This window comes from Cetorhinus maximus, chromosome 15, assembly GCF_964194155.1.
Source record: "Cetorhinus maximus chromosome 15, sCetMax3.hap1.1, whole genome shotgun sequence".
Classification (NCBI taxonomy): domain Eukaryota; kingdom Metazoa; phylum Chordata; class Chondrichthyes; order Lamniformes; family Cetorhinidae; genus Cetorhinus; species Cetorhinus maximus.
Window position 1 is genome coordinate 82,834,564 of NC_135893.1, and position 21,812 is coordinate 82,856,375.

The 21,812-nt window shown below is 46.1% G+C and overlaps 1 protein-coding gene across 2 annotated transcripts in view; it reads right to left on the reverse strand.

Moving 5' to 3' along the window:
• The window catches only part of LOC144690873 (glucagon-like peptide 1 receptor), a 44,369-nt gene extending 24,262 nt beyond the window's left edge, over positions 1-20,107 (reverse strand). The window contains exons 1-9 of one of the 2 annotated variants that reach the window (XM_078558730.1): positions 19,982-20,107; positions 19,138-19,237; positions 17,957-18,064; positions 16,314-16,438; positions 15,951-16,057; positions 14,636-14,792; positions 13,869-14,028; positions 4,576-4,636; positions 4,008-4,077 (exon numbers count right to left, since the gene is read on the reverse strand). In XM_078558730.1, coding sequence (XP_078414856.1) covers positions 4,008-4,077; positions 4,576-4,636; positions 13,869-14,028; positions 14,636-14,792; positions 15,951-16,057; positions 16,314-16,438; positions 17,957-18,064; positions 19,138-19,237; positions 19,982-20,011 — 918 coding nt within the window. In that variant the 5' untranslated portion in view covers positions 20,012-20,107. The remainder of the gene's footprint in view (positions 1-4,007; positions 4,078-4,575; positions 4,637-13,868; positions 14,029-14,635; positions 14,793-15,950; positions 16,058-16,313; positions 16,439-17,956; positions 18,065-19,137; positions 19,238-19,981) is intronic. The other variant, XM_078558731.1, reaches the window with a different exon arrangement.
• Between the last annotated feature and the right edge of the window lie 1,705 nt (positions 20,108-21,812).

Below are 21,812 nucleotides of genomic sequence, written 5' to 3' on the forward strand. Positions count from 1 at the left end.
TGTAAATCCTCTTGTTTGGTTCCTTCTGATGGTATTCGTGACAGTTTGTCTGCCATTGTTTGATACCTCCCTTAAACATACTCAGTGATGGAGTCATACCTCATCAATCTTAATCTGAATTGATGGGTTCTGGGTGACATATTTGCAATTTCTTTCATATTCAGAAGGGTGACTAATGTCTAATGGTCTGTTTCAATTTTGAAATGCAATCCCATAACATAAGCTGAAAACTTTTCACACACCCACAGTGCCGCCAATGCTCCTTTTTCTATCATGGCATATTGTCATTCTGTTTCTATTAGTGACTTAAAGGCATAGTAGACAGGTCTACGCTTGCCTTATCTTTGCACTTAAAATAAAATCTGCTGCTACTATGGTCAGTAATTCTGGGTCGTAATGTGTCAAGATTTCAGAAGAGATTAAAAGTTGTTTAATCATTTCAAAAGCATTTTGCTGGTTCCCATTCCAGAACCACTATTGACCCTGCCTCAACAGCTATCTCAAGGGATCATTGACCTCTGCTAAATTTGGTAGGAACATGCCTATTTGGTTGACCATTTCAAGAAATCTTTGAAGCTCAGTTATGTTCCTGCTTGACTCTGTTAATTCTCTGATTACTTTAATTTTTTGTGGATCAACTGTATTTCCAGTGGTTTGTACTATGTGACCTAGGTTTAGCGAACTCACATTTTTCACTCAATGTTATTCTGTATTCTGTAAGACTCTCAGGACTGCTCTGACTCTGCAATCATGCTCTTCTGTCATGGAGTCATGTATAAGTATGTCGTTCATATGGCACATTACTCCTTCCATGCCTTCTAAAGGTCAAGACATTGTTCTCTGGAAGATTTCTGGAACGGACGCCATGCCAAAGGACAATCTATTGAAACAATAATGACCGGATGGTGTTATAAATGTGGTCAGCAATCTGGGTGCTTTGTCCAGACACAACTGCCAAATGCACTGTTCACATCCGATTCGGTAAATAAAGTACCCTTGGCTAGTTTGGCAAGGCTCTCATCCACCGAGGCCATTGGGTGGATCTCACATTCCACTGATTTATTTAGTTGAGTTAAATACATGCAGATTCCTATAGAGCTGTTTGACTTTGGGATTGTAACCATTCCTGCACACCATTTTGTTGGTATGATGAGATATCTCCTTGCTGCTGCATCTTTTTAATTTCGCCATTGACTTTGTCCAAAAGTGGGTAAGGGACTTTACTCAGTGTAAAGAGGCAAATTGGTTTAGCATCAGTTCGTAGAGTAATATGGTAATCAGTCTTTAACTTCCCTAGGCCTGTATTTTGGAAATTCATTTTGAAATGCACTGCTGTAGTTCTCATCAGCAACTTCATCCACTTAATCGATTAATTTCAGTTTTAGGCATACCTTTCTGCTTAATAGAGAGCATTCTTGATTTTTAATGACAGAGGGTTTCAAGGATTTCTCAGTCATTATATTTCAGCTTTGCCATGAGTTTCACTTTTAAAGTTGTCCCAGCAGGACCTTGTAATTTGATAGATGAGGGTTGCAATGTAATCTGTTTGAGGCATTTGACATCATCTGATAAAACAGAAACCCCTGCTCCTGCGTCTAGTTTAAACTCTGTGGGGTGTCCATCCACTTTGAGTTTAATAATCCATTACTTGCTTTCAGTATCATTTGCCTCCCCAAGGAAGGTTAGTTCTTTTGTTTTTGGTTCTTTCGCTTCTTGTATCTGGCTCTGTTTAAAAATTTTCTCCATCTTTTTACAGGTTGTCAGCATTTTCAAGCAACAAACAGTTTTGAATTGGCTTATTTTTCCATAGATGGGGACCATATGCACCACCCCTCTCCCTCTCCCGCTCCTCACCCCACCACCGCTAGACTTTCTTCTCACTTGTGCAGTTTGTTCCACACCAAAGACATTTCAAAATGGCAGTCAGCACACTTTTCCCCGTTTTGGCTGCATTAGGATTTGGCATGTTTTCTCCTTAATGGCCTACAAACTGAATGGTCTCACTTGATCTTAAGCCCACTGACTCCCACAGCTACCTCAACTACACCTCCTCACACCCTACTTCTTGTAAGGACTTCATTCCATTCTCCCAATTCCTCCGCCTCCGTTGCATATGTTCCAATGATGCTACATTCCAAAATGGCGCTTCCGCCATGTTCTTGAGGAAGGAGGGGTCCTGTGGAGAAGATTCTGCTTTGCCTCGCAACCTGCATTGCTTCTACTAGTGTTAGATCCTCTCTTGTCTTTAAGAGATCTAATAATGTTTCTTCTAGGACCCCTACTATTATCCTGTCGCAAATCAGTTCATCCTTTAAGATTATGTAATTGCAGTTCCTTGCCAGCCTAAAGAGATTGTTGATGAATGAATCCATGCTTTCATTGGTCTTTGCTATTATTAAATTTTAATATTAATTACGACTCCCTATTATTCAATTCTAATGCATGCTGAAATAAGAGTTGAAAGCTTGCAGGACTTCTTCATAAAAAGTTGAAGAATCATCAACACCCTACGTTGTCAGCAATAGATCTGACTGCATATAGTGTGCTGACCCGGTCTTTTTGATCTTTTTGTGCAATTCTGAAGCAGTTCTGTACCTTGTGAACCTTTTTCTCCAGTTGTCCTAATTCTGGGCCTATTGCAAGCCTTCTGCATTCTGAAATGGTTCTGGGAGTGATAGTGTGGATTCCATGCTTCTGCTAAGCCCTGGAATTGTTCCTATTTCTGTGCTGCTGCTTTCTGCTTTGGGTCTGTGCTCACTGCTGTCTGGTGTCCGGGTCTGTGTCTCAGCTTCAGCTTGCTCTGTTGCTCCCGCAATGTTCCAATGTCTTGGTAAGTCTTGAATTATTTTCTTCCTTCAAGGATCTGCTGAGTTTTTCCAGCATTTTCTGTTTTTATTTCTTTTCTTGCCAGCCCTGTATCTTCTGTTTCAGGTTCACTGAGTCTTTTATTTGCTGCCACCAAGTTTTATGTTGTTGGGGTCTAGACATGGGGAGGGGGGGTGGGGGGGGGGCGGTTGGGGATTGTCTATTCTCCCAAAGTATGCTGCTCGAGTCTGTAGTTTCTCAAAACCATTACCTTTTATTTACAGCAAATATTTACACATTTGGACCTCCACACAAGGTGGGAGCTTCTCTTCCTTCCAGATCTCTGTCTCATGATCTGACATCATCTTTACATCAGCATCATGTATGCATCTGATGTTAACCCTTCCTGTACAGTTGATGCCAGATTTGACCTCAGGATGAACTTTCAACCTCATACTGACTCCATCACTGAGACCACCTATTTCCACCTCTATAACGTCACTTAACTCCACACCTGTCTCAGCTCATCTGTTGCTGAAACCCTCATTTATGCCTTTGTTACCTTTAAACTTGACCTTTCCAACATGGTCCCTCGTGTTCTACTCTTCATATACTTGAGACCATTGAAAATGCTGTTATTCATGTCTTACGCGCACCAAGTACATCCATCACGCCTGTGCTCACTGACCTAGATTGGCTCCGAGTTAAGCAATGCCTCAATCTGAAAATCCTCAGCATTGTTTTGGAATCCTCCATGACCTTCCCTATCTTCGTAATCTTCTCCTGCTCCACAACCCTCTGAGATATCTGCTCTCCTTGAACTCTGGTCTTTTGAACACCCCGGGTTTTAATTGCTCTACCATTGGTGGCCATGACTTCATTTCCAAGGCCCTAAGCTCTGAAATTCCCTCCCTAAACCTCTTTGCCTCTCTATCTCACTTTCCCCCTTTAAGGCGCTTCTTAAAACCTATCATTTTGTCCAAGCTTTTGGCCATCTCTAATATCTACCTATGGGGCTCATTGTCAAATTTTGTTTAATAATATTCCTGTGAAGTGCCTTGGGAAGTTTAGTTACAAGAATGGCACTATATGAATACAAGTTGTTGTTGTAGTGGCCTGTGTATAACACACAGTGCGAGTGTGTAAACTCGCTGCCTCAGCATGAGAAGGAACACTTTAACTGGAAATAGAGTCTCACTCACAGTGATGACGAGTAACAGCGGAGATCGGACTATCCACCAAAAGGACATGTTGGTGTTCTGTCTCCAGCACCTGTTAGAAAATAAAAACCAGAAACCAAATTTGAAATGATTTCAACATGGGGGGCAAATGTGTTTGGGAACATGGCTTTCATCTCAGCTACAGATGGGCTGGGAGGGTTGGATCATAGGGAGGGTGATGGATTCTCTGCTGACCAGTGACTCCTCCTGGAAAGTATCTGTTGGTTGATGTCAGTATTGCACTCAGTTGTGATGCTTCTGTTACCAAATAGCTTGCTAATGTTCACTGTCTTTGATCACACTCAATTAATCCAGGAGGCTGATGGGGGAAATTAACAAACATGTTCGGAGAAACAACTTAGAAAAGCAAAGCAACAATATGGAACATGTGGGAGCCTAGAGTAAAGCTCCATGATACAAATGATCATGTTACAGGGTTAATCAGGGTTCAGACACCATGACTGAAGTGAGCTATGCAGAATTAGTAGGGGGCGGAGTGGTGAGGGGAGGGCTGCGTTCAGCTCCATATCATGACAGAGTTTTGCCTTACCCAGAATTCTCCTGCAAGAACTTGACAATGATCCACGGTAACACAAACATCAAGGGGACACCTAAAAAATGACAAAACATAGCGGGCAATCCTGCATAACATTAAGCATCCATTAATCTTACTCAGAGACTGAGATTCAGTTAAAAGCCCTGACATAGGTAATTACCTGTTGATTGTATAAAGTAAAATTGTGTGTGCAGGCGGGTGGAGGGCACTCATTGGATAACTACTCGTGCACACATACAAATGCTGCATCTCCTCAACCTGGTTGACATTGAGCGAATACCCACCTGGGATTCTTCACCCGGATTCTGCGGAGACGATGGAGATGACGTTCCTCGATAAGAGGCTGTGACGGTGTCTGTCACCCACACAGGGATCATTCAATTCCTGCTTCTCTTTATCTGTTCAAGTTTCATTGCTAGTTCTCTTTTTTGTTTTGTTGCACAGTTGAAGAGCTCGGAGTAAGCGTGCTTTATTCTGGAATCTTCTAGCCCGATGTCAGAATGCTTAATGTGAATTATTAAAACCAACAACACTTGAAAAAAAATAAACAGACACTTTGCCCTTTTAAAGGGCTGTCAATTTGCTAATTAGTTTAGTTTGGGGTTTTAAAAGAGTATAAACAGACACTAACTTGGGCATTGCACATCTCTTGATGTCCTGCTTGCTGCCAAAGCCATTCACAGCCTTAAAACCGTGCTGCTCAGTCATGACTGCACCCAAGGTGTCGAGGCAGCTCAAGCATGTGGTGGACTCCCGTCTGAACTGACCTCCCCGTTTGAATGGAATTTCACATTGGCCTCAGGTCCAAAAACTCCCTCAAGAACCTCGACCCCACAACTTGAGCCGTCTCGCAGAAATTCCCTCTGTGTCTTTCTGTTCTGCATGTTGGGGTTTCCTGTATAGGCTGCTTCACTTCTTCCACTTCATCAACTGTCCGGACATGTCGTGGTGTTTCATCCTGCCACCTGGAGGTGACAGGGCCCCGAGAATTTAATTGGATACGTTTTCTTAAAGTTTTGTCTTTTTGTTACAGTGCTCATTTAAGGGGCTTTCAATTATTTTATTAGACAATTTGTTTATTTTGTTTGTTTTATAAAGAGCGCATGAACAGACACTTACCCGAATGTCTGCCCCTCTTCCGTGGCTATGTTCGTGCCCGGGTGTCTCTGGGGAGTTGAGGGGGTTGTATTTCCTGATTGCCTGCCCCTCTTCTGTGGTTATGTCTGTGCCCAAGTGCCTTTGGAGAAGGAGTACACGGTGTCCACCGGTACACTTGAGGCCTTCTGCGACCAGTGGGTGCCTTAGGGGCTAGAGTGCATTATTAGCCCCAGGAACATCAATTTGATAAGTTTCCTTTAAAGTTGTTTCTTTAAGGGGTGGTTCTTTAGTTAATTATTTTATTTGTTTATTTGATTTGCATTACTCAAAGGAGTGTAAACAGACAGTTACACAGGTCTTATGGTGCAGTGGTAGAGTTCCTGCCTCTGAGCCAGAAGCTCTGGGTTTCAGTCCCACCCCAGGACTTGATGGTCAAGGAAATTATGTTCCTCATGTGGCCAAGCAGGTTGACTACCAATCTGCAAATCCTTTCAACACGTGGTAAGGGTGGGAGACATCATTCCTGGTCAGCCATGTGATGAAGAGAATATTGAAGCCTTTACCATCACTATGCATAGCTCTAGACTACAACATGCATGTAAAAGTATAGAATATGCTATGTAATGTTAAATTGTTTACCCTGGTCATTGGAATGCTACAAAAAGGGTATAAATGGAAGATAATCACAAGATGAATTAAAGGGAGGTTTGAAAAAATTCTTCTTGGCTCAGTGGTAGCATTCTTACCTCTTAAGTTACAAGGTTGCGGGTTCAAACCTCACTCCAGAGACTTCACCACTTGATTTAAGCTGTCATTCTAGTGCAGTGCTGTCAGAGGAAATGTTAAACCAAGGCCCTGTCTGCCCTCTCAGGTGGATGTAAAATGCCACAATTTTGATGAAGAGCAGGGGAGTTTCCCCCGGTGTCCTTGGCCAATATTTATTGTCAAAGATGGTGTGCACTGGCGACGTATTTCTTCCACTAGGCGCACGGCCTCAACTATGAGAAGCAGCCTCTGTTCGTAAACCTGGGAGGTCTCTGTGCCTCCTTGTCAGAGTTGCCTGTCTTTCACCAGGAATTGATCAAGGTCCAGAACATGGTTGCCTCCCACTGGAGCTCTCTCCAGTCAGGATTAGCAGCTATTATCAGAGAGCTGCTATCCAGGAATCCACGCCTCCACCAATATGGGTTCATGTGAATGGGGGAAGAAAGGGGGAAGAGAGGGCTCAGGTTGCCAAGGTGACCAGAGTCGGGATGTGCTGGATGGCATAGGAGCAGGATCGATGTCACTGGAGGAACTTGCACAATGTGCGTCAGTGGATGCCCAGATCACTGCCAAAGCTGTCCAGGGTCTTGAAAATGTGGTGCTTCACCCCAACTGCACAGGTGCTGTCGAGGTGGCTCAAGTACGTGGAGCACTCCCGTCTGAGTTGACCCCCATTCAGACGAAATTTCCCATTGGTCCTGGGCCCTGAAACCTCCTTCAGGAGCCTCAGCCCCACAATCTGAGCTGCCTCTCAGAAATCCCCTCCTTGCCATTCCACTCTGCACGAAGGGGTTTTGTGTGTGGGCTGCTGCACACCCTCCACTTCCTCACCCCCTTCAGCCTTCTGGAAACACTGTGGCATTCCGTCCTGCCATCCAGAGGTGGCAGGGCCCCCAGTGGAGGGATCACTATGTGAGAGTCCTCCCTTTCTCCTCAGGAATTTGGCATGGAGGATATTGAACAAAGCAGCCCCGTGCAAGCATAGGTTGTTAGTCCATGGGCTCCCAGTTTGCCTGTAATTTCTGCAGCCTTGAGGGGTGCGTGTTCTATGTTTATATAGGATGTACGAGGTTGAAGCCCCTTTTTCATTATTTGAAAAGGCCGCTCTTCAACTTGTGGTTGCCCCATGCTCCTGATCTTTGTCCACCCGGTGAGGAGAGGGGGGCAAGGCAGAGGACCTCCTTGTTAGTTTGCTTCTAGGCATGACAAAGATGGCCATAAACAAGTTCAGGCAATGGGTGGTTGGGGGGCTTGTCCATGGCCAGGTGTCCCTGGAGAGGGAGCACGTGTATTCAGTGGTATGCTTCAACCAGTGGGTGCCGCAGGGGCTGGAGTGCATCATCACTCCCAACAATGACATTTTAATTTAACAAGTTTTCTTTGACGTTTTTGGTTTTAGCTGGAATAACATGAAGGTGCCCCTTTAAAAGGGTAGTTCATTTGACTATTTGTTTACCGGTAGTTCAAAAGAGTATAACGTGTCACTTAAGAAGGTCTTGTGGCGCAGTGGGTAGCACCCCTGCCTCTGAGCTTGAGTCCCAATCCAGGACTCGATGACCACGGAAGGTGCGTTCATAACATGGCCAACCTGTAAATCCTTCAATATGCTTATGGCAGATGGTAAGAGTGAGAAAATCTCCTGGACAACCATGCTTGTAGTTTGGCGCCCTCAAGCTGTAGCCTCTGGCAACAGGCGAGTGACCTGTTCCAGGAAAAACTAGCCAAAGAAACAGACAGAAGCACGTGCTTTGTCTGCCTTATTAGATGCAGGAAGCTTCCAACTCTAAAGGAAATCTAAACATAGTTCAGAAGACAGAAACTATGGAAACACTCAACAGGTCTGGTAGCATCTGTGGAGAGAGAGAAAGAGTTCCTAAGGAGACACTTATTGACACTGGTGTGGGTTGTAGGTTTAGGAACTATACATTTGTAATGTCTCACTTTGTGAATAAATCTAAAACTCAGTAAGGATTGGCTTTTAGTCTCCTCCTTCACCAACTGGTTATAAGAAGTTTAACAATATCTTCACATGCTACCATGGCAACAGTAATATCATGACCCCCCAACACTTGGTTGTCTGGTTGGCAATGGGGCTGCTGCAACATCACTCAGTGTCGCTGCCGAAGTTGCCCTTGTTCCTCGATCTCAGGCGGGGACTGAATGAGACTCAGGTGTGATGCCGTGGGTGGTTGAACAGCCTACCACAGGTTCATGGTCAAGTCTTGCAAATGAAGTGAGGCCACGAGGGAGCGATCCAGGAGGCTGGTACCTGTGGAACTGCTTCCCATGAAGGAGTTGACATGCTCAGGGAAATGAGAAGGAGGTTGGGGCGGTGGCGGGGGCGATGGGGGGGCATCCCAGACACACATCAGCAGTGATTCAGCAGCCAGGCAGGTGATCCAGAGCAGGCTCCGAGCTGTTAACTCAGTGCCCAGCAGTAATCAGGCAGGAGATGGACCTAGGTAAAATGCACAGAGCAGATGAGTCAGTGTCCAGTTTACACTGACCCACAGGGCATAATTTTCCAGTTGGTGTTGCGGGGCTGGGCCCCGCACGCCCGCGCGTCAAATAACGCGCGGTGACGTCGAGCGAGCGTCCTGACGTCACCGCGCCCCATCACGATATTACGTTGGGCAGGTGTGCATGTTGATCTCCGATGCACACCCGCCATTAATTAATGGGCCACTTTAGGCCCTTGGGGCACCAATCAACATCGATTTTTTGGTGCCCGTGCAATCTACGGGTTGGCACATGGGCACATGGGCAGGCGGGTAGGACACATTTCTATAAACCTCATCCACAGGCGGGATAAGGGGGCTCAGTGGGGTCGCGAGTGTGGTCTGTCAAATATTGTTTTTTCAAAGTCACTGATACTTGCCGGTGTGATCAGCTGCTTGGTCTGGACTCACAACCTTCAGGTCAGCACTCTGCAGTGAGGAATCTTTTTTGGGCCTGCAGGTTTCAGGAAGCCTTCCCTTAGCCTGGGGATGGGAGCTGAACTCTCCATTGGAGGCACCTCCTCTGAGGAGGAAGGGAGGGCTAAAAGGGGGATGGGGCCAGGAGTGCACATTCAGCCTCCAGTGGAGCCACCTTTGGGAGGACAGGCGCAGGCACAAGGGGCGCAGGGCCAAGAGGTAGTCCAAGGTGGAAGGGGCCACAGAAGACGCCACTATCCTGCTGTCAAGGTATACAGGCGGTGAAGCAGCTACCTCAATATGACTGAGGTGCAGTGCCAAAGGAGGCTCTGTCTGTCAAGGGAAACAGTCAACTATATCTGTCAGATAATTGGGCCTGAGATCTCCACGAACTGTGTGGATGGACATCCCATGCCAGTGGCTCTAAAGGTCACAGTTGCCCTCAACTTCTATGCCTCTGGCTCCTTCCAGGGGTCGGTGGGTGATCTTTGCGGTGTTTCCCAATCAGCTGACCACACTTGTGTCAAGCAGGTTCCAGATGCTCTGTTCAGGCGTGCATTAACCTTCATCTGCTACCATTGGGACCAGGCAAGCCAGACACAGCAAGCCAGAGGCTTCGCGGCCATTGCTGGCTTCCCCCGCGTCCAGGGTGCAATAGACTGTACACATGTGGCCATCAAGGTGCCAGCAGGTGAGCCCGGTGCCTTCGTCAACATGAAGGGCTTCCAGTCCATGAACGTGCGGATAGTGTGTGATCACAGGATGCAGATTCTACAAGTCTGTGTAAGGTACCCAGGCAGCTCCCATGACGCTTACATCCTCAGACACTCCCAGGTGCTGGGGCTCTTCAGTGCTCCAGCCTGGCTGGATGGGTGGCTGCTGGGTGACAAGGGCTATCCCCTCAGAAGGTGGCTCATGACGCCTCTCTACCATCCAAGAACAGAAACTGAGCAGTGGTACAATAGGAGCCACGGCACCACAAGGGCTGTGGTGGGGAAGCCTTCGGTCTTCTCGAGATGTGCTTCCGATGCTTGGACCGCTCAGGGGGCGCACTCTAATACCCCTCAGATCGTGTGTCGCTGATAATGGTTGCATGCTGCACTCTCCACAATCTTGCGCTGGAAAAGGGGGGACGCTGTGGACGATGAAGACGTAGACGCAGTGGCTGCAGCTACACACAATGAGTCCAGCAGTGAGTCCGAGGATGAGCATGCACAGGGAAATGCTGAGGGGGTAGACGCTGACCCAGGCATACTTCAGGGAGGCAGGGACACCCAGGAGGCTTTAATCCAATGAACCTTCAGCTATCACATCATATATGGACCTCCAGGACAAGCCTGGGCTGTAGGCGCCATACTCGATACCTAAGTGAAAAATCTGCCTGGTTAGGAACATTAGGTAAGGGCCTTGTTAAGAAAGCTGAATGTCCCACAAAACACTCATAACATTTTTGGAAACCATCCACCTGCAGAAGAAAAGAGGTACCTTCAGCCATGGTGACATGTCTGAATTTAATATTACAACTGAAGAAACTTAAGGAAACAAAATGACGAAGGTGTTAAAAATCACACCAACTCATAAAGACCTCATTGCGGGCCAACACAAAAGCACCAGTGATAAACCCGTGGTGTGCCTAAGGTGCTTTATGTTTACGTTTTCAGGCGCTATGTCTTGATGCTGACCCCTCACTGGGAGTGGCATCTGAGACAGCCTGCTGGTTCTGCTGTCCTGTTGGCTTCGACAACCTTGGCGGTCGTCCTCTGGCCCGTGGAGCCTGTGCTGGCCCTGTCTGGGAGGGAGCGGCCAGTTCCACAGCTGGCATCTCCCCAGTTGGCGCAGCCCCACAGGATGCAATGGTCACTGGCAGAGAGGCGGAGGAGCTGCTGCCCTCAGCTGGAGTGCCCTGAGAGGTGCCCACAGAGACGACAGGCAGCTGCTGCGCCAACATAAGGTCACTTCGGACCTCCCTGCTCACCGTGGATGGATGGGCACCGAGCTGGGAAACTTGGTGCCCAGACCATCTCCTGCATTGGCAATGACCAGCTGTGGTCAATGCTGACGTGAGGGCTTGCTGGTCCAAGCGCATACCCATGAAGCCCTGATGGGTCTCCTGGAGGAGCCTCTCCACGAGAGTCGCTACTCTCTCCATGGAGGATGCATGGCGCTTGAACATGAGGCTCATTGCTTTGGCGATAGTCCGCTTAGACTCCTCCACCACAGACACCAAGCCAAGCGTAGCCTCATGTATCTTTCCCACCCGCACACCCGGCCACATTTCCTGCAGCTGCTGCGTCGCGGACGGCTCCAGAGGCACATCATCAGGCACCGAACTGAGCATGTGCCTGGTCCCCTGCAGTCATCCGAATGCTGGCGCCATGGGCACCCTCTGTCTCGGTCAGCTCCTCCAGCGAGTGTGAAATGCCCTCACCACTGTGTCCCAGGACACTAGCCAGTGTTCTAATTCCCACCAAGGTGCTAGTATCTGTGCTGGTGCCTGCCTGGCAGAAATGGTGTGATGCTGGTCAGACTTCAGGGCCCTCAGGTGTGAGAGGGAGCCTCTGCTGCTCCTCCTCCCAGCCCTGCTCCGCTGATGCTGATAGGAAGAACAAGGATATTGGATCAGTCAACGTGGAGACAATATCAATGTGCATCCCTGTCCCCTGGATTATTATGCACTCATCCTTCCATAAGCAATGGTCAAGCCATGTTGCAAACTTCAATCACTGAACATTCAGCAGTGTCATGGCTGCTGGGACACTGATGATGACCTCACTGCTGGGCAAACATACCTGCCTGTGGCACCCCAACCTCACTGACACCGGTGGACCTGGGCGCATGGCGCCTCTCCAAATCTAGGGCCTCCTGCTTGAAGTGGCTGAGAATCACCAACTGGGCCAGCCCTCCACCAGTCCCCACCTGCTCGGCAGCATTATGTGCATTCTTCTCCTGAAAAGGAGAGAAGAGCATTGATTAAATTAGGCACCACACGGTCTAACCTTCCATAACAAGGAGGCACAAGCACGTAGAGCACAGAGGACCGCAGATCGATAGGTGCCCTGCCACCTTGAAGCTCCCCTCCCAGCATGTCATCACCCTGACTTTGACATGTCCTGGAATTCCAGCACTGCGGCTGGGTGCAGCTCCTCCAGGTTGCCCCCAAAACAGTCATGTGGGTCTCAGTGTACCACATGCTGCGGGGGCAGAACCCATCTCTTCACCACCCTCTCAGGGTGACCTCGGCATGGGTAATATCTGCTGGCCCACCCAGCGAAGGACACATGCCGTTAATGATTCAATGCAGTCACTACACTCAGACTTGGGGCAGGGGGTGTCACCAGTGGGCAGAGCCTACCTGCTGGGTTAAGTGACCAATGCCAACATGGTACCCACTCTTCCTGAGTGCAACAGGTCATTGAAGTACTTGCGACACTGGATCCAGTGCGTCGTACCACGTTGTGGGAGCTCACCACCTCCGCCACCTCCTCCCAGGCACGTTTGGTCATGTGGGAGGGGGGGCCTCCTCCTCCTGTCCTGGGGTACGAGGACCTCCCGCCGTGTTGCCACATCCTCGAGGAGGGCAGCAAGGCAATCATCAGAAAAACGGGGGACACAGTGCCCCCCTGCCCTACCCTCCTGCCTGGCCTGCTCACCAGCAGCGCTCTGAGGAGCCCTTCCACTGGCCAACATTCGCAGCCTTTGAAAGGCTGCAGCAGCTTTTTAAAACAGGTCGCCGGGTCATGATTTGACCCAGTGGTCATTGCAGTCCCGCCGCCACCCGCCCACTCTCGCTGTCCTCGGGAGCCGCGATTCACACTGGGCAGCCTTAATTTGCCCACCCGCGTAAAATGGTGGCACAGACCCGATCGTGGGCAGAGATCGGGTCCGCGCCTGCCTAAGCCCACTTGGCCTGCCCGACAGGCAGAAAATTCTGCCCACAATTTCAAACCTTGTTCTGGATGGAACCTCGGAGTCCAAGATAGGAAAAAATTCACTATTGTTCAGGGATCCGGCTGATCCCAAAATCAAACCTATCTCCAACACCTCTCCTCAAACATCATCTTCAAATCTCCTTGAAGGTTTTCCACATTCCCTCCCTCCCTGGACGGCCCATTCTCCATATCCACTCTGTCCGGTAAAAGAAAGGCTTGCATGGTTGTGCCTTTCACAGCTTCAGGACACCCCAAAGCACTTTACAGGCAGCGAAGTCAAAGTTGTAGGAAACTCAACAGCCAATTTGTACACAGCAAGCCCCCACAAACAGCAGTATGATAATGACCAGTTAATCTGTTTTCGTGATGTTGGTTGAGGGATAAATGCTGACCAGTGAATGATTTAATGTAATTCAATCTAATTCTGAGCCGGTGGCTCCTTTGGGACTTGGCAAACCACAACAAGACCCCACCCGCTGAAAAGTAGGCCTCAGAAAGCTGGGCACTACACATCTGCACTCTCTGCTATTGAAACCATTAAATAAGTGAATTTAAAACCCGAGACTTGCACACATCTTACCCCAGCCAATCAGCAGGTAGACCCGGAAGCACTTCTGCTCAGAGAAGACAGACACAATGAGCAGGAAGTAGAGGAATAGGCCCTCGACCAACAACCAATGGTAGGTGCAGAGCACACTGTAGTGAAGGAAGACCTGTGCAGCTCGGCACCATATTGTAGCCTGGAAGTAAATGGCAAAGTTACGGCTCAGGATAAGCTACAAACATACACACACCACCATAACAGCACACGCCACAAACACAAACCTGACACAAACCCAACCAATAACATCAACAACCTACATTTATTCAGTGCTTTCTAGATGTAAAACATCCTAAGCCGCTTCATTATAGCATTTACCAGACAGGATGACACCAATCTACATAAGGACATAATAGAACAGTCGATCAAAGGTAACAGGAACAAACTATGAACATAGAGCCACTACATGGGGATGTTCTGAGGATGTTGACAGTACTGTATGATGTCCCACCGTCCTTTCACCAGGACTGTAATTAAACGCACATCAAGACCTCAGTGGCAGAAGTGTAACCACGATCAAGTTTTTTTTACCAAAGGTTCTTTTTGGTCTCTGATGGAGAACTGGCTGAGAATGAGTTCTTAGTTACAGTTATACCTGCCCACTCAATCTGCTCCCTCCTCCCCTCACAACTCTGTTTCCCCACTCAGTGATATGGGTTAAGCAAACAAGTGATGGGGCCTGGGTAAGATTGGAGCGGTAACATTATTGCTGTTACTGTGCCCTGGTTGGGAACCCCATGCCTCACCATGTGTGGATCAGCAGCCTGCAGCTCCACACCTACATTGCCATTTCCTGGATGTAGGTTGTCCATAAGCGCATCTTTGATCAGCACGGCAATAGCTCGGAGGACGAAGGAGCCAAACAGGTTCAGATGGATGTAGTTTCTCATGCAATGGAGTTTCCTGAGGAACAAGAAGGAGATGACCTTATAATTATCAGTCATTGTGGTTTGATTCAATCGTGGATCCTTTCCCCCACTCCCCTGAGACACAGCTTCACAGGAATTCTGGGGTTGGGGGGTAGGAGAATTCCAGGTTTGGGGACCAGCTGTTTGGGGTCAGGGGTCAAGGGATCAGCTGTTTAGGGTCAGGGTTTGGTGATATCTTCACCCTGGGGAATGAAAACCCATGATAAAAGTTTAAAGCCCCTGGTGGTTTTCCTGGATTCCAAAGGTTATAATCTGTTGGAGAGTTGGAGACTTGTTTGAAACCTTAAAGATCCTGAGGGGTCTTGACAGGGTGGATGTGCAGAGGATGTTTCTTCTTGTGAGCGAATCTAGAACCAGGGGTCACGGTTTAAAAATAAGACAGAGATGAGGAGAAATATGTTCTCTCAGAGGGTCGTGAGTCTTTGGAATTCTCTTCCTCAAAATGCGGTGGAAGCAGAGTCCTTGAATATTTTAAGGCAGAGCCAGATAGATTCTTGATAAGCAAGGGGTGAAAGGTTATCAGAGGTAGGCGGGAATGTGGAATTGAGGTTACAATCAGATCAGCCATGATCTTACTGAATGACAGAGCAGGCTCAAGGAGCCAAGTGGCCTACTGCTCCCAATTCGTACGTTCGTATGTATGTTCGTATGGAAACTTGCAATGCTGGTAAATGATGTCAGAGTTCAGCTTTGCACCCTGAGAGGGAGAGACCTTTGGCAGAGAAACTGAATTTGGCATTGGTGACTTTCACAGGAACTGAGCATTGGACAAGGGAACATCTGGAGAATCAGTTACAAAACAATAGTGCCTTTAACATTATAAAACATTAAAAGAAATGATCATTAAAAAAATAAAAAGAATGCAGAATTCCCCCTCTGATATGATGGTCAGCTTATTCACAATGACAAATTTATGTTGAAATTCAAACCTCTGCTGTGCTGTCAGATCTGAGTTAGGGCTCAGAGATTCCCCACACGAAGAGAGGAAACTGTCAGCATGACAACTCCCAGCAGGTCCCTTGTAGTTACATGGGCTGTAGGACAATGTGTGAAGGAAATACCACCAGAGAGAGATGAGGGACATAGGTTAAAAAAAGGCTGTAAAAAATATTTGAGATAAATGTGAAAGTACCTGAATGAGACAAGAGTAAGACTTGCCCCGAGGAGCGAGACAAGAGACAGAGCGTAACCTGCGGTGTAGACAAGATGGAACGTGCTCAGAATCTGCTGCTTGACCAGCTACAGAAAAACAGAGACATCAGTGGGGAACCAGCAGTCCCATGATAATCCCACCCCCACCATGTGCCCATCCCAGCCTCAACCTTCATCTATTTTATCTCTTACTCACTGTACCCTAAATCCACTGTACCCCATGCTCACCATACCCATTGTATCCCAAACCCACTGTATCCCAAACCCACTGTGCTCCATACCCACTATACCTCTACCCAATCGATCACACATTGCACTCCAATCAGCCCTAGCCCTCACTGACCTGCTGCTGTAGAAACATATCATCTTCATCACACTCCAAATGATCAACCCAGGGCTCATTTGTGTCATTGTCCATCAGCCAGGCACCTTGCTCAGTGCAGTATCTGAATGCAGAGCCTTTATTCACTAGGAAAAAGCAGATTCAGTCTACTCAATCATTTACACAGCAACAGTCAAGAGGTCAGTCAGTCACATTGTGACAGGGCCGCACTCACGAAGGGTCAGTCACACAACGACAGGCTGCACTCTTGTCAGGTCAGTGAGTCTGTCACCAGTGGCAGGTCCACACTCTTGATGGGTTCAGTCAGTCATACCTGAACAGGTCCACACTTTTGAGGGATAATAAACAAAGGGTGGGATTGGTGTGAACAATTTTTCATGTTGTTGTGATAAATGCTCCCTTTGTGGCACCCGAGCAGTCACACAAGCAAGGTCCCTGCTCCCATCGAGGTAGCACTGAGTCTTCAGCCAGCACCAGCCCCAGGATGGAGTCTGTGTCTCCCACTGTTAGCCAGCTCAGTGCAGTCTTTGAAAATACTGAGCAGCAAAATCTGGCAGCGGGCAAAAGCAGGCAGCAAGCAGACACAGCTCGTCTAATATTCCAACCAAGAGGAAAATTAAGTTCAACACAGCTCCCATAAAAGTGAGTGAATCATTAATGTATTGAAATGGCCGAGCATATTATGGCACCTTAATAAATAAACGTGTAAAAACAAAGTACATAAGATTTAGAATTGTAGTTGACACATCTTAAAAAATGCAGAATAACACATTTCATCTATAATGACTTTTAATCAGACATGTAGAGTTATTTTTGGTTTTCAAAAAAATTCTGAATTAAAGTTAGATTTGTGTACAAATGCAGTCAGAGCTAATGTAAAGACCCCCATTGGATTATTTTCAATGCAGTTATTGAGTATTGAAGTGAACACTTGTTTTTCAATTAATATGATGTCTATTTAACCAGCAACAGAAGTGATAGTCAACAGTTCTAGATGGAAATCATATTATATTTATATTATGGAATGTTTTAAATGGCAAGACACAGCATCATAATATCGATGGAAAACAGGAATCCTGGCTTACTATGTTAGAGGAAAATTGAGCCCTTTTCTTCCAGGTTATCTTTCACTTGATCTACAGTTATTTACAAATGTATCTATTTAAACTCTGGGTAATTAATGCTTCATACTACTGGTTCAGAATTTCATTCCAGTGACAGTGATTAGTGGTTAAGGGATATAATCTTTAATTTTAAGCATGAATAAAACATGAAAGATTGTAAAATGTTACTGAAAATTTTGCAGTGTTGGTTTCTTTTTAATTGATTTCATCTTAAATAAATAAGCTGCGCACCTTGTTATTTATCCCTTGTTTTAATATTCTTTCTTCTTCTTCCATATATATATATATATATATATAAAATATATATTATATATAGGTAGTAGCGCATCCATACATTAGCTTGATATTGATACACATAACAAAATTCATTCTGCACATGGATGGAAAATTTGTTGGTAGGCAGTGTCAATTTAGTTAACATTCCCGGAAGCAGTTATTTACCAACCCAAACATCCTGGGACATCTTAGCAGCAGTCCCTGAAGCATCATTGCGATACCTTGGTATCATTTAATAATTACCTCTGTCTATCCAAGGAACATACCAGGGGCATGACACATTCACTCTGGTTCCAGGTGAAGCATCTGGCCAGCAGATGTGCATGTCGAAGAAACGATGGCAGAAAGCACCTTAGGATATAGATACAATGAAAGTAAAATCAACAGAATCTGGTAAAGTATTGGTCTGAACTGGATAAGATCCAAGTCCAATCAGTTAGTGATAGATTCAAGACATATCCATAATGCATGATGTATCTTTAAGTAAAATGCAGGAGTGTTATACCAGTAACAGTGTTACTATATAACATACAGGGGTGTTATGCCCAATAACAAGGTTTTTATATATATATTATTGGGAGCATTATACCCAATCAAATACAGTGAGGTAGATTTTTATCTTCACTGCCTTGGTGGTAATCTGGTAGGGCTGATTGGGTGCCCTTGATACAATTTTCATCCCATTAATTTGCCATTTTTATACCTCTGTGAAGGACTTGCTGCGAATCAATAACATTTTCTGTTTTTATTTTTGATTGATGGATGAGAAAGAATGATGATGGAAGCAGCCCATCTTCCTGCTTTAATAGGCCTTTACAATGGGATTTGAGGGTGCTGCCCAGGCCATCCCATGATCCCATGCACCACCTCAAACATGCACTCACTACCCTAACAGTGCACGGTGGGAACCGTCTGTAGCATATATCAACATGGACTGCAACAACTTGCCAAGGCACCTTTGACAGCACCCTACAAACCCATGACCTCAACCACCTCGGAGAACAAGGGCTTTAGGCATACTGAAACAGCACCGCCTGCAAGTTCCCCTCCAAGTCACACACCATCATGACTTGAAACTATATCACCATTCCGTTATTATTGCTGGATCAAAATCCTGGAACTCTCTTGCTAACAGCACTGTGGGTATACCTACAACACATGAACTGTTGCGGTTCAAGAAGGCAGCTCACCACCACCTTCTCAAGGCCAATATGGGATTGGCAACAAATGTTGGCCTAGCCAGTGATGCCCATACCCCATGAAAGAATGAGCAAAAAAAAGTAAAGGTGGAACTCTGTGAGCAACAAAGAGGGGGAATATCAAAAAGAAAAATGAAAAATGAAAGTGAACAATGACAGCTCTCTGACGTGGGTGTGTTGTACAGTTGTGGTGAGTGCACTGTGTTGGTATTGAAGTGGTGGTACCTGTTAGGGAATCCGGCTGAGACAGCACATTCTCAATGCACTCATTGCGATATTGCCTCCATCTCTGAACTGTGTCTTCAAGCAGAGAGTATGTGGCACTCTGGAACAGAAATAGCAACACTGTGAAAGGGGAGTTGTATCCAGGGAACTGTCAGCACTGGATACCTCATTGAACTGCACATACAGTATTACAACACAGTGAAGGGCCAGAACCAGAACCTTTCTGTGCTTTGAAATTTTAAATGTATCTGGAAAATACCTGGGAACTCTTCAGTTCTTTTGGGAACTTGCAGATTAACACAATGACATAATACAGAACTGTTAAAATCAGCAAGTTAAAGTTGTGCATCAAGGCATCTTACATTGCAGCCTGGGAACTGAAAGTCAATGTGAGCGAATGTGCTCTGCATGTCACTCCAGGTTGCTACTGAATTTTACCCCAATCAGGAACATGCAAACTCTCAAGGGCTGGAGGGCAAGAAATGAAAGTCTGTGTTCAGGTGCTCTGAAGGTTTCCCTTTAGTTATTCTGAGTTTGTTAAAATCATTGCTTTATATCCCCTCCTCGCTGGATTGTTCTCCCATTTAACCTATCACCCTAGTAGAATCTAGGTCCTATGTTTAACATGCATTCCTCAGGACTGTTGTGTTTTTATTTAATTCTGGCAAGATCACCAGCAGCCTGAAGTCCACGTGTAAACTCTCTTCAGTTGATATGGACATTGATCTGCGCCAAGTCCTGGGCCCAACTCATTTAATCACAGATTGCCCAGTAACATTTACACAAGGTTGCTCACTTGTACTTTACTAAAGGACCGCAGCAGAATAAAATTGCTCAAGAATACCTCACCAAACACAGCTTCCACACCAGACATCTCACTCTGAAGCGGCCTCAGTCTAAGCTACGTTCCACTGTGTCCTGACTCCAGCCCTCTCAGGCAGAAACCCTGGAGCTGGAAAGGTCAGAGACCCTGTTGCACAGACGCTTGGCAAACAGACAGGGTCGGCACACACTAAACAAGCTCATACAGTTCCTGCTGCCAACAGTGAGATCAATACTTTGAATACAGCTCACCTGTAAACAAGTGCCCAAAAACACCAGGGGCATAAACTCCAGTCCAAACCAGTAACACCTGCAGCTGGAAATCCTTTTGGTCCTCATCCTGCAGAACACTTCACTCGCTTCCCCAGGAATGCTGAGAATGACAAGAGACTAACATCCATTGCAACAAACTCCAAAGTGGCTATTCGAGAAGCAGAGTGAAAGAGGCAGAGTCAGAAAATGAGTTCTCAGAGAATGAGAGATGTAAAGGAAGAGGGTCTAATTTAGTGAAGAAGTGTGTGTGTCGGGCACAGTTAGGCACAAGTGATCTGGTGAGCTTTGCCCAGCAGGATGCATGTTGGAAATTAATAACTTGTGTGTAAGCATTCAGTGGAGACAGAGAAGGTAGGTGTAGAGGGAGGTTCTCCTTGAAATAGTGAAAATGTGGAAAAAGCAAGCAAAGAGAAAATGAGTGGGAAATAGTCCAGAAGGATAAATATGGAAGGTAGGGTGCACTAGTTTAGATAGATTCTGTTGGCTTTCTTGTCTCGTTCTTTACAAACCACCCAAATCCCCAGGTTAGATTCCAGCCTGTAACACACTCCTGGGTCTCGGGTATTTATAAACACTTTCCCAAACCCCTCGAATAGATTCAGTCTGTAACTCACTTCCAGGTATCTGTTGTTCTACATATGTAAACCTCCTGAACCTCTTGTTTAGATTCCAGCCAGTAACTCACGCTGAGGTATCTGTTATTCAAAAATAAATCCCTGAATAGCCCGATTAGATTCTAGCCTGTAACTCACTGCCCGGGCATCTAACATTCTATACATAAACCATTCAAACCCCTTGATTAGATTCCAATCTGCAACTCATTCCTGTGTATCCCTTATTTTTTGTTACAAATATCTCGTTCATAATTCATATGTTTTAGAATATAACTTTTAGATTTAGGAATTAAAGTTTTAACTGTAGAAAAATGGGGGCATCAGGTTGAGAAACAAGTAAAAACAAGTCTGATGTATTGCTGAAAAAAGAAACATGTCTAAGCTTTTATTCTTGCACTCATCAGGACACTTTGCAAGAATACCAATATGCGGGGAAAACAACAATTTACACTGTACGTGAAGAGAGTGCTGATTGGTTGGCAAGTGGCATTGCCATGAAGAATGCGCCAGTAATGGTGACTGACACTTAAGTGCCAAGCATTGTTTGACCGGTTCTGCACAACATGAATTGGCCAAATGGTTGTGCGAATTGTTACAACCATGTTTGTTACAACCAAATTTTCTGCATACACAGTGAAGGACTTTTTCACATTTGCGAAGGTCATACAGGGCTTGCATATGAATAGCAATGCTGCATCCATGTACTCATTTGACATTGCTAGCCTATTCACCAATGTTCCACTGAAGGAAGCCATAGATACTTGTGCTGCAACATTATATCATGGCGATTTAGACCCGTCACTATTGCGTGGATCAGTATTCATTGAACTTATGAGCTCGGCAACTCACGCAGTTGAATTCAGTTTTAATGACACCGTGTATGCCCAAATAGATAGCGTTGCCATGGGAACCCTCTAGGCCCAGCTCCCGCAAACATCTTTGCTGGGTTCCATGAGAAATATGTCT